Source organism: Oryzias latipes, chromosome 10, assembly GCF_002234675.1.
Source record: "Oryzias latipes chromosome 10, ASM223467v1".
NCBI classification, from domain to species: domain Eukaryota; kingdom Metazoa; phylum Chordata; class Actinopteri; order Beloniformes; family Adrianichthyidae; genus Oryzias; species Oryzias latipes.
In genome coordinates, this window is record NC_019868.2 from 16,349,661 (window position 1) to 16,363,377 (window position 13,717).

The following is a 13,717-nucleotide window of genomic DNA, read 5'->3' on the forward strand; positions in this document are numbered from 1 at the left end:
AAGTCAAAATTTCATTAGCAACATCTGAATCCTTAGCAACTAATGTCAGAATATGTGTAATCAGGTTTGAATTGAATCCTAAATCCAAAAGGTGCCTTCAAATAAACTTGACACTGCATTTGAGTTTTTAAATAATCTGAAATCGTTGCTCCTTATTAGCCAACATTAAATCCATGCTGACACAGATACGGATTACTTGATAATCCTGCAGATATAGTTGTGGGCACGATTCAGAGAGCATGGCCACATTGTTGTTACATAGAGTCTTTAGGATGCATGGTCTTCTCCTTCTTTTACTCTCAATAAGTGAGAAATCCCAGCGGACTAACTTTCATCTCCACCGCCGGACATCTCTGCACCACCATCAGTGCATCCTCGCTTCTCTCTATATTCCTTCCCTGGCTCAGATAGGGTGATTAAAACCATAAGACCTCAAAACTCGCCTCAGGCAAACAGGGACCTCAGGGATTACTGACAGAGAGGAGAGGGAGAATAAGAAATATAGAGCGGGAAAAAAAGACGAGGCGAAGAACTGAAGAGCTGGAGACAAGCTGACAAAAATCAAAGAAAACATGGAACGCTGAATTAACAGCCTGTTTAAAGAGGACCTGAGGATGCCAGATTAGACCAACCACATTTGAATACAAAACAAAACAAAGAAATCTAGAAGAGACTGATATGAAACCAGACAGGTCTTTCAAGCTCAGTTAATCCCATCTCTTTTGAGACAGTGGAGCCAGATGGACAGGGCAGAAGGTGTGAGTGAGAAGGGAGAGGGAGGCAGGAGGGGGGAGGGAGGCATGGGAGCATGGTGATGTCCTAACCTTGAAGAAGCCGATGATGCCCACGCCGTACTCCACACAGTATTTGTCCAGGAGCTCCCGGTTCCAGGCGTCCAGGTTGACGTACTTCAGAATGTTCTCATAGATCACGAGTGTAAAACGGCCCCTCTCTTTGTCCGTCAGCGTGGGCATGTCCCCTTTACCGGGAGAGATCTCCGTCCGATACTTGAACCGGCCAGACTCCAATATGGCCACGATTTCCTGCCCCAGTTGAGAGTATTGGCTTTCCACAAACACCAAAACCACCGGGTCTGTCCTGGTCCCCCCAGGGTCCATGCCCGGCCCCCCGGGCATGCTTCGCAGAGGCAGCAGCCGAGATGGACTGATCCTGGGGTTGTCTGAGCTGGCCGAAGCCCCCTCGGCCAGAGACATGCCCCCTCCCAATGGCTCTGGCTCTCGCTTGACGCCATACAGGAAGTAGGAGAAGATGAAGACGCTGATCGCGCAAAAGATGAAGAGTAAAAGCAGGGAGGTCTGCAAAGAGAGGAGGCGGACCAGCCTACGTATGCGTGTCACGCATCCCAGCATCGTCTCGGGCCGCACTGCTCCGCCCCTCCGGTCCAGCAACACGCCGTGGGGGTCAATCTCTCGGAGTGGGCAGGGAAAAAAAAGTCTGATGCAGCTAAGAAGGAACGGTTCACAGCAACGATGCTACTCCTAAGATGCTAAATATAAACAGCATCGAGGTAGCAGCTGCAGCCGCTGCAGAAGGAAGAAACGCGGCGGTCATGTCGGCTCTCTTTCATGTTGCATCGCTGCTTATGTCACCATGGCAAAGCAATGGGGAGGCCTTGGACTGCTGGTCCACGCTTGTTCCTCAGAGGGATCGCAGCTGGGCCCAGTCACTGATGGGAAGAGATGATGGAAGGCTGCCTCACGCGTCCATCACATGGAGCTGTCGGCCGTATCCACGCTCGATATAGCTTCCCTCTGCTGATGGGAGAATAATCTCGGGAGGAAATTAAGGCCGTCCAGGTCATCTCAGCGGCATCGTTCCATCGGGATTGGATCTCCGGACCCTAAGAAAAAGAAAGTAAGAATTATCCAGCAGCACCGCATGAGTTCCCCACACAGCAGACAGCATATAGAGCTTTTTTTGTGTGGGTTCAATGGTGTGTAGGAGTGGCGTGTCTATTGCCAATGCTAACGCGTTAAAAGTTCCCCTTTTTTTCACCTCCTCAAAAGTGAGCTGCCAATTCTCCCCATACAGACCTAACATCGCATTGTGCTAACCTAAAAAAAAAACATTTATAGAGGAAGAAAATGTCCTCGGTCATGCAGCTTCCACATAATCAATATGCAGAATGTGAGTGACAACAAAGCTCTAGAGCTAGCTAATACACGATTCACTCTGCTGGCGCTGTGCGACTCCACACAAGTGAAGCCATCACCCATGGGTACTCTTTGCCTCCATTTCTCTAAACCCCCTCATAGCGCCAAGACCAAATGCAGGCTGATGGAAGGGAAACAGTCCAAGAGCAGAGGCGTAGATAACAGCGGCAGACAGAGCTGGCAACAATAGCACCCTTTCCCCTCAGAGGAAATCCTTCAGTAAACCCAATATAGATTTCCATACCCTCTGGAGGCCTGACACAAAATCCAAGCCCTTCAGTCTATCTCCATCAAACAAAGTGTGAGAGGACCAGGAAGCAGCATGAGGGGGGAGCTAGTCCCTTCACAAAAACATAATTTCTCCATTTAGTGCACTGGTGAGGGAAATGAGACAGTGTCATTACTTTTGCATGGAAATCCTGAGGATGGAAAGCCATTCCAGCAGAGAATGGAACAGAAACATTAGAGACATCCTCCTTCAACCAAAAGGTTGTCTGACCACGTCAAGATCGGAACCAGTGACGGCCGATTCCACACTTTTTAAGATTTGATACACTACTAATTACTTATCGTGGAAAATATCTGATTCCAAATACGGATACTGATTACTGGTAATTTCATATCGGTTAATTTTCATTCCCAAGCAAATTATTTGTTATCCTAAATACAATTAAAAACTGGGTAATTTACACCATTGTTGAGGAGCAAGCTGGGCTTAGACTCTCCCTACTGCTGCAAGTGTAACAGTGAAATAGGTACTTATGCACACATGCTGTGGAAATGTAGTGGGATACAAAAATACTGGATTGAAATTAAGAAGGAGGTGAAAATACTGTTGGGATATGGTGTGGAACTCTCAATCTTTCAGTGTGTTCTTGGCACTAAAGTGAATGGCACTACGTACAAACACAACGCCAAACTGGTTGAAATTCTTCTGTTTGTAGCAAGAAAAACTATTCTGAAATTCTGGATTTCCAAGGACGTTCCGACCATGGAGGACCGGTACACAGAGGTACTGAGGATTCTTCCTCTGGAAAGATTAACGCATACCCTTCATGACAACATTGAGGAGTTCAACAAAGTCTGGCAACCAGTTCTGGATAAGACTAATCTTTCTTTGGATTGAACTCTGTTCTGGTGAAATGTGAAAAAAATACAAAAAAAAACCCTGTCTTTTGCCACTGGTGATGAAGGTTGATTGGTGATTCGTTCTTTTTATTTATTTATTTATTTTTATTATTTTATTTTTTAAACTGCTGCCTGTTTATGTTAGGTTGTGATATTAAAAAGAAAATATGGGTTTGTAAACATCTTGATGTTCTTTTTTTCATGTTTGACTGTTTTCACTACCCAAATAAAAAGAAAAAAGAAAAATAAAACTGGCTAATAGCTTTAATTTACAAGGTTAATAATACACACTTTCTGAAATCACCTACTCTTGCAGTGCTGTTGCTTAATTAACGGAACAGCTCAATATGCTGATAACCAAAAATATCTACAAAAGACACAAACTTCAACTTCAACTACCCTGCGCTCATTTCCCATCATCCCTTTTTTTACACTCTCTCCTGCTAGCTTACAGCTCCTCACAACCTATGTAGTTGTCTACAGGTGGACGCGTCAGAATGAAGCTGAGCAGCGTCCCATGATTTTTTTGTTCTTAACAATTGCAAGCTTTTTTAAACAGCTCCTGATTCACCACTAATTGAATAAAGAAGTAATTTTCCTTTTAATGTTCTTTGTATCTGTCCTTAATAATAAGAAAAAAAGGCTACAAGAACATGTTTCAAACACAATTATTATTGGAGTGGGTTTTTAACAAAGTCGATATCAACATTTTTAATGTGCAGGTCTCTACAGTGTATTTTGATAACTTAGTATCGATGCTCCCATTGCTAATCAGTGGAACACAAAGGGACAAAATAGTTGCATTACTGACCAGGATTTTACTATTAATGCCATAAATAAACGTTCAATTAAAGAGGAGGAAAATTGAAAAAAGAAAAAGAACTTAAAGATGCTGCTGGTGCTCATTAAGATCATCCTTCCATCGGTTAAACGTTCATTACTCTAAAAGTGTGACGCAGAAAACAAAGCTCTCGGTTTCCCCCTTTCATTCAAAAGAAGCCTTAGAGCTGGTACATAACTCTGCTCCCTCCATTCTTCCCAGCCAAGCTTAACAGGATGCCTTAAATCTCCCTGCAAACGCAGCGGCAGAAATCACACTTCCTCTCCTCTGAGTTGCGTCCAACTTTGTCTTCACAGGGATGCAGAGTCTAATGTAAAGAGAGGCCGTGAAAAAAGAAAAAAAAGAAAAAAAAACAGTGGGTGTTTTTCGGAGAATGCATCACAGAAACCGACGGTGCTGGTCGCACTGAGATACCCAGTGTACCTTATTTGTTCATTTCTGAGGGAGCTGAGCTTCGTGCCACGGCATATCTGAGCGTGATTAGCCACAGGAAGCAGCTCCTGCTGGAAACGCAAAGGCAGAAGGCGAGACAAGAGCAACAACTTTTAAGATGACCGAGGACAAGCAGCTGGTTTTTCTTGACGGACTTTTTCAAGAAAATGTGAAAAATGCACATAATTTATTCGCTTTTCTTTGAAAGGATGCAGTAATGATCCACTGTTTGGAAAAAAACGAGGAAAGGAAAAAGAATATATATATAGTGACAATGCTTCATTAGTATTTGCATTATCTTGTAAATTAGATAAAATTGCCACAAATCTCCCAATAGAGAAACTCAAATCTACAAAATGAAAATCAATTTTGCCGAATAGTTCAGTCCAAAACCCACCGTTAAGCAAAAGTAGCACTTTTTGGAACATCCTGGAGATTATGTGTACAACCAAATACACAACAACAAAAGCTGTGTTAGAGTGGCAGCAACATGGCGAGATGTTTAAGTTTAACTATGAAGGATCAAAAAAAAAACAAGGGTCTTGCTTGTACCCTGCCCTGAAAACGGTCTTTGTTTTATTTATCTCCAGTTAATGAGTAATCATCCTCCAGACATGCTATCTCTGGCCGACGGCGGCGGGGGACACAATGAGCTCTGCTGCGACTCTAATGACCCCGCTGACATGACTTGGGTGCAGCATTAACAGCAACAAGACACACACGGCGAGTAAAGCCTCAGAAAGCCGCGCTTCTTGCCCAATTCACAGTGGAGTCGACTGCCTCCCGATGTTGACCTTCAGACTCCGCAAAGGAGGGGGGGGTGTGAGGAAGGAGGCCCGACGGGTGGAGGGGTAAATGAGGGGGAAACCTTAAGGCTTTGAGTGTGAAGCAGCGATATCAAGTTGACTAAGTGAGCAAATTTGTTAGATCACACACACACACACACAAAAATCTATACATGTTAGTCTGAGAGTAAGTCTGTCCTAGAGCTAAGGTTGGAAAAACATTTGCTTCTGACGATCAGGAAGACTGTGCAGCAACTGAACTGAATAGAGACTAATGGATCTCAAATGTCTACATCATTCAAGGTACCCTTCCTCTGCTGCCCTTGGATTGAAAAAAGAAAAGAAAAAAACATTCCCTCTGTATCTCTGTGGTCTCCTTTCTCCAAAATAATCCATGCAAAAATGCAGAGAGGGCAAAAAGGAAACATGAATATTTCATACTTTGAAATGAGAGGTATGACCAGCAGACATTTTTAAAAAGGTAAGGACTATCCAGTAATTTAAAGATACAGAAAGGCGGTACTATTAACAAAGATCTAAGAAGCATTATGATTGTATACTACAGTTCTCACTTGAAGCCCCACCCCGATAAATATCATGTTTTTCATGTTCAATATGTTCTTGTGGCATTTTTTCTGAAAATGGGGGACATATATTAAGAAAATTAATCTAAAAATTGCATTTCTGAGTATTTCTTCATTCAAATTATTGGGTATCAGGCGCAGAGTAAAAAAAAAAGGCTGTTCGGCAAACCACAAGCTCCCTGCTCTGCTCCCTTCTGATGCATCCACTTGTAGAGGACTAGATCCATGAGTCTTTGTTTTCCTGCATCTGGTGCAGCTGGATAGCTCCAATTCAGCTCCCTATTTTATGGTGATGTTGGATTGGAGTTGTGAGGGGCTGTAAGCTAGCAGGAGAAAATGTAAACAGAATGGGTGATGGGAAGTGGGGGTGGGTTTACACTGCGCCAACAGACCCGCCCTCAACTCAAAGATGAGTGGACTACTGCTGCTGGGTAAACTATGTTCTAGAAAACGAAACAGTTTTTTTTTTAAATTAGGCTAAAAACAGCATAATCATATTTAAAAGACCACTGGAAACGCTTTAAAATAAATCCAAAGATGATCGGTGTCTTTAAGAGGACTTAGTGGGAAGGGACCGGTCCAACAATGACATACCTGGAGGGGAAAGAAATAAACCCTCAAGGGTGACCATCAATCTCCCAGCATTGGAAAATTTCAATTAAAATAGCCCCCCTCATTATTTTACAGCAGCTGAGGAGGGGGGGGGGGGGACTGAATTGAGAGCATAAACAATAGCATGTGACTGCCTGGAGGACAGACGAATGCTTTTTGTCAGGGTGGGTGGCCACTTAAACCTGCTCGCTCCACATCACGGGAAGCGGGCCAGAACCATACTGCTAGATTAATGAGTGGTGAAGAGGAGCAGGGGGACAGAGGCTGGTCCTCAGCTGTAACAACTCTCAGGATAAACAACACTGCAGTTTCCATATGTAGCCTCCCAAACATGTTCTTGCCCCCCCCATGCACTGCTGTTGGACTTTGTTTAAAGTGTGAATAAGACTAAGTGGCCCTGGGATTTGTGCGTGGAGTCGCTACATTAACACCATCAGCTGGAGTCGGACTACACTTAGCTGATCAACTGGAAGAAAACTTTTTAAAGGATAGCCGACCCCCCCCAGACCCCCAGGATTTAACAGAACTTCCCTTCCACCTTCTCTACTCCTGCTGTTGTTTCTCTCTCCAATCTGCCTCATTGCTGCTGACTGACATAAAAATAAAAGATGACCCTTGGTGTTCGCCCGCCACGGGCTTTGGCAACCACACGTTCTCCATGGAAACGCTGTAGATGTTCACGGGCATGGAAACTGAAGAGAAAGAAGGCCAGTAATCCATAAAACACGTTATCAAAAGCCTGCTGTTGTCAGTTTTCTCTCTTGGTCTGTGCAATGATGGGGAATTACAATTCAAGCTGTATTAGCATGAATGACTTAAAAATAAAACATTTTGCTCCAACAACCAAGACTCACAGAACATAAAATCTGTTTCATACAATCTGAGAAGATGTTTCTATAGGGGCATGGGTCAAGGTTAGATGGAGAAGAAAGACAAATGTAATCCCTAATCTGTAATCCTGTTCATCTTGACACTGCAAATGTGCATATGGCAGCTCTGCTATTGTGTTGCCTTGAAGAGATTAACAAATGAGGCACAATAGAGTGACTGCAATTTAAAAAACTTGGAAAAGAGGTAAAAACTGAGATTACTCTTTACTCTCTGTTGTGTTTTTGTGCTAAATTCATTGGAGTCGTTTAGAGGATGACAAGCAACAACCTCATTTCCATTTCAGATGCACCGACTCTCCACAATAACAGGCTCTCCGACAAGCTGCAGGAATCAAAATAAAAGCATGGGCTCTGGATTTGCATACCGGCTCTCAACCCCTTAAAAAAAACACACACAGCGCACACATTTTTAAAGCACGTCAAAGTGTACAAACAACTAAATCAGAAGAGAAAAGACGAGACCTGAAATAAGTCACCATTTTTTCAGAATCAAAGTGAAATTTAACGTCCATTTTGCACATATATTTGAGATGATTAGAGGCCATGAAAGAGGTGCCATATCATCACTCAAGCTCCCATCTTCCATCCTCCAGACGATCCGAATGCACGAGCAGCCGGTTTGATTTGAGCTGCAAACATTTGCAGCGGCACCGCCCTCCCCTCTCCATCTCATCAATTCATTTCCATGCCACCGCATGAAGGACAGGAGACTCGCGAGGGGGAAATGTAGTTCTGCTATCTAATGCTCCAGAAAGTGACTTTCACACAATTTCCCCAACCCAAACCATGTGCCTGAATTATCACATCATTTCTCAGCAACTCAATTTTCTGTCCCCAAGACTGAGGCAATTTCACATGAGAGAGAGGAAAAAAAAAAAATAGCCTTTTCCTCACTTCAGCTATGCTCCTCCAATTACATCTCAAGGCCCACTTGACGACCGCAGTTCCAGCACTGTTGTAATTGAAATGATTGCAATGTTATTCTTTGACACACTAATGGGACAAAGAGCGCAAGAATCATCTTCAAATATAGACAAGCGGGCGCATTCTTCTTGTAGGAGCAATCATGGACAGAATGGGAGGACAGGAAAAGTCTGTTCAAGGACAATTAAACAAAACTCTGTACACCAAAACTGCATTCAAATTTCAGCAAAGGGACATGGTACAGACTCTGCCCTTAGACTTTCATGAAATAGATGGCCCTTCAGATAACACCTCTAGGCACAGTCATCACGCTGTGGCTACACATTTGAATTATGTGGGAGTGTGTGATTACACAGGGTGCTGGGAATTAAACACACATGACACTGTAGAGGTAGTCCAATAGGGGTAGAACGTTTCGTTTGAACGATTCGATTCAGGTAATGATTTGTGGTTGTCGACACGATTTATAGTCGATAACGGTTCACTTTGAACGACCTAAAATTAATCTTTAGCCAAAAATTCAACCAGTGTGACTCAGAGAGAAATACCTGGTACTGACAGTGCAGGTGAAGTTTTCCAGATTCCTTGTATTCCTTGCAAGATAATCAAGTGTAAATTAAATGTGTGTACAAACAAACAATCATAATAACCATTGAGGGACCATTTTTAGAACATTCTACAACACTGTAAGGTCACATGTCTTTGCTAAATTCAAAGTGTTTCGACAAATTGGACTGGAATGATGGACTGATCATTTTATGTTGCTTTCGCACGTGTGTTGTCCGCTGTGATGCACTTATCATTTTTACATTATAGTAAAATAAATCTACAATACCTCAATCCAAATGGTATTTTCCAATATATCAATATAATCAACTTCTTTCATTTCAAATCAATTTTATAACTGCATAGGTCGATTTGATTCACAACTTGCCTCAGACAGATCGATCTGGTTGGATCATAGGAACATAAATCAATTCATCGACTACTTTGATAAACCGTTACACACCTATAGTCAAATCATAACCTTTGTGCTATCTTATGACCCCACCCTTACATTGACGTGTTCTCCCTACCATGACAAAGGTGGAAAGATTTCATGTAGTCCATGGACACCAGTGAGGTTTACAAATCATTGAAGAAAAAAGGTTCAGAGCACTGTCTAGTGGGTCTAGATGACCCAACTCCCAATGTTAAAGTGCCTAGGATAGCACAAGGGTTACACATTCCAAGTCCTTCTTGACTTCTGATCTCAAACATGAATCTGTATAAAGAAGGTAAATGTGAAAACCGGCTGATCATATTTGAAGATGGCAACCCGGAGAAAAACTGGCGGTGTGGAGATGGAGCCAGAAGAAGATGGAATAAAGAGCAAACCAAAGAATTTTGCTAGTTCCATACTCGAACACACATACACCGTGATCCTGCAGAACTTTTTTTAAAGTAGACACTCTGTGGCCCATTTATCAGAACCACCAAGATGGACAGGCTTACAGTTATTGTATGAAGGGCGGCGTCTGAATGAACCAAAGTCTAATGATTTAATTACACTGTAGACTAATTCAGACAATGATCACATAAGAGGAGGGGCTGATTAATTCAAATGGACAGAAATAATTGACCTCCCTTCGGAGACGGGACTTAATTTTTGACTGACACTGCAGACTATTAGGCAGCAGGCGCGAGATGACTGATCCAACCGAGTAAGTCACTGGAATAAATTAGAATTTCTTTCACCTCGTTCCCTTAAAAAAATATATAAACGTAAGACATCATGCATATGGATGTCCTCTGCAGGGAGGAAATTATGGAGGTGACATGTTTATGTGTGGAAATTACAGGGTGGACGCCCACACTCTTTCAGCAAAGAAAGAAAAGAAAAGCCACTTCAGAGTGGAAAAAGAGGAGCGCACTCTATTGGATTTGTGAGGGTGGAGAAAGGCTGGTGGCTCCTCGGACAGGCGGCGTGAGGCGGAGGGAGGTGGTGGCAGCGGGAGGAAGGGGTTGGTCATTTATCATTTTTGTCAGTTCTGCTCGAAAAATGTGTGTGTGGAGGGGGGGGGGGGGGTTCTTTGATATAAATTGAGTGTAGGTGGAATCAATGTGGCGTTGGAGGTGAAAGCGGGGAGGGATGAGGGAGCTAGATCAATGCTGGTGGGAGTGACCGCTTGCTCCCATTGTTTATCCACTGTCATCTCTGCACACAGCTGAAGGACAGGGGGGGAGCACGGCGGGCAGCACAATCTCTCCGCTGGGACAGAAAATTGGTGATGCCCCCCCCTCCTTATGAACATAATACACATCAGTCAAAGGTGAAAGTCAAACTGCTCCTGTGTGTCATGGGAGCTGAGGGAGTTTCGAGAAGAAGGGGCGACTAATACGTTGTTGCCCTTCAAAATAGTTTCTGTTAATTCGGTTGAAATCACTAATAAAGAGATCTGAAGAGCATCAGGATGAAGCGCAGCTGCAAAGAAAACAAACCAGTTGGCTTTGGGTTAAAAAGAAAACGCTGCTGATCAATAAAAACTCTTACGCTGATCTCTAAACAGAGAAGGAAATGATCAAACCAATACTAAAATCCCTGGCGTGGCTCTGACGGGCTGCGGCGTAATCTGTACGTCTCATCTGCTCCATCGATTAAGGAAAAACAACCAAGTCAAGGACGCGTCCCGCGCTGGGAAATGGATAAGTACAACTCGTGGTCATGAAACGTCGCTGAGGAGCATTCAAGAAGCCGCCCGGTGAAATTAACCAAACCTCAAACTCAAGGGAGCCTTTCTTCTCCTTTTCCACGTTCACACCTCCTCCTTCCATCTTCCTGCTTCCACGTTCTGATAAGAAACGGCCCGCACTGATCTGTATGTGATTCGCACAGCAGAAGTGAGTTCCCAGGAGAATATCACAGCGCGGAGGAAAAGCTGACACAAGAAATGAGATTCTGTTGTGCTGCCCATATTTTTGCCTGCAAGATCAAACCGATAAGATTCTCTTCCCCCCCCTGCATGAAAAGCACACTTATAATCATCTACTTGCTTTCAAAGTACAATCAAGAACAGCAGATAAATGGATGGAGGAGGAAATCTGTGTACAGCGCGCCTTACATAAACAAAGAGAGCGCGCTCGACGATGCCCCCCTACAGGTAACGGCAGGGGATCAAGAGTGTAAAAACTTAATGCAAAAAGAAAAAAAATAAGACAGTCTTATGTCTGACTAATGGTAATAAACCCAATTACAGCCTCGGTTGTTGGCCCAATCATGAAATCCCATTATACTACTGGCGAGGTTTTGAGTTTTTTTGTTCAACTGAAGCTTTATCTCTTTCTTTTTTCCCTTACGACTGCTATTATAGCGAAGTAAGTAGGGCTGGGTTCATGGCCCACTTTTTTGACAGTAACACAACCCCATGTGTTTCTCCTACAATCTCTGAGCTTTAAGACACAATTTGAAAACACACAAACGTAAATCTAATGAGTCCTAATTTTCTACAACGCAGAGAAACAGAGAAGAACAATCTCAGGTTTTTCTTCAAATGAATAATAGCAAAACCAAAAGAAAAATGAACAAATGGGATAAAAGAAATCACCAAGAAAATCTCCAAATTATTCGTAGGTTTTAGGTTATACACCTAATGGTGTGTTGAAAGACGTGACAGCTTCATGTCATGTTAAAGACTCTTACATGCAGCAAATGCCAGAGAGCAGGGTGGATGATGTAGACCAGACGCCACTTTCAAAATAAAGTTCCTGTGCCTCTATTAAAGCTTTAGATTTCAGCAAATTTACAGAGAGAGAAGATGGAAGTCGTTTTACCACATGTCCTCCAGTCACCATGTTGGAGTCCACACATCTGTCGCACCGGGAGTCAGCAGATAACATTAAACTTGCATTTCATTACACTAAGAGCATCTGTGCAATTTTGCAAAGGGCCTAAAAGCAGGGCTTTCCACGCAGCCGACTACTCGCTCATTTAAAGCCAGCCGGTAAACTAAGCCGGTGCAAAGCAAACAGAGCCCCAAGATAAGCAAAAGTTCATGTATCAAATCAATGTTCTTCACTAAGCGACACACAATATTGCACAGAAGTCACAGGCAAGTGTCACCTCACACATCCTCCAATGAGATATGGTAATTCCTCTTCAATATTTTAATAGCTGAATGACTTCATACTACGCTTAGAGAAACGTGTGATTGAAATAATACATTGCAAGCTTATTTTTAATCATACAAATGTTTAATGTACACTTAATATTGAGAACATGTTAGCTAGGGTGCAGTGTAGGAGGGACCCAAATATGTCTGATCCCAAATCAAGAAAAAACATTTATATTTATAAGATTTGTCAGCAAGTTTGTTTTAACAATCAATATTGATACTCTCAATCATCACTAACATGTGAATTTTCCTTTTTGGGAAAGAGAAGTTATAGAAGTTGAGAAAGCAGAGATTGCTTTCTGGCAGGTCTGCTTTCCCCAAATGGTTTTCTAGTATTCCCTCGGCGATGCCGTTGGCCGCCATCATCTCTTCGGTGTTAACTTTCCGGCTTCAGATCTTCACTAAAGTACTCTACCTGTGGCCGGCAGAGCTGCTTTTCTCTCCTCTGCTCCTCCCGGAGCAGAGTGTGAGGCATGCGTGGGTGTCACAGAACTGACAGGTCTATCTGGGCTCTGTCTACTGTGCTGGCTATTCCCATTTCCCCTCTTCACTACCGCCTTTACAGCTGCTGTGTATCCAACTGTGACACCACACACACAAATGCACACACACACACCCCCATACACACACACACACACACACACACATATACACATATATATATATACATATATATATATATCAGTTTACAGAAGGGGGCAGTCAGGGAAGTGCACATGGTCAAGCTTTCAGACGCTAAATGAATTGTGTAGACACTTTCTAACCAAGCTATGTTTCATTATTCTTTTCAAGACATTGAGAGGAGACTTAGGGCAGCTTAGAAAAAAGAGGGGAGGGTTTGTATTCGCGTCAGAGGGGAAGGCAACATGTCTTTTTAACACTGAAAAGCTGCTGCTCTGAGTTATGGATTAAATGCCACTGTGGAGCATCTCACCCAGACACACATTCCTCCTGACAGTTTATTGGCGTCCACGTAAATGCTTGCTCCAGTGTGGACACTTAAGTCCGAATGTGTCTATGCAAATCAGCAGGGATTAAAGTCCCACCCCCATCATCTTTAAATCCATTTTAAAAGAGTCTCCAGTGGTTTTTTAACTATAATTATTCGGTTTTTAGCTAAAATTGGCTTTTTAGGACATAATTTCTGCAGAGCGGCAGGAGTTCATTAGAAACTCACCTCTGACTTGTTGACTGAT

The 13,717-nt window shown here is 43.0% G+C and overlaps 1 protein-coding gene across 1 annotated transcript in view; it reads right to left on the reverse strand.

Annotated features, from left to right (window-relative positions):
* Positions 1-13,717, reverse strand: part of ndst1 (N-deacetylase and N-sulfotransferase 1) — a 48,392-nt gene that overhangs the window by 12,062 nt on the left and 22,613 nt on the right. Inside the window, exon 2 of the mRNA XM_004073471.4 lies at positions 825-1,861. Coding sequence (XP_004073519.1) covers positions 825-1,370 — 546 coding nt within the window. The 5' untranslated portion in view covers positions 1,371-1,861. The remainder of the gene's footprint in view (positions 1-824; positions 1,862-13,717) is intronic.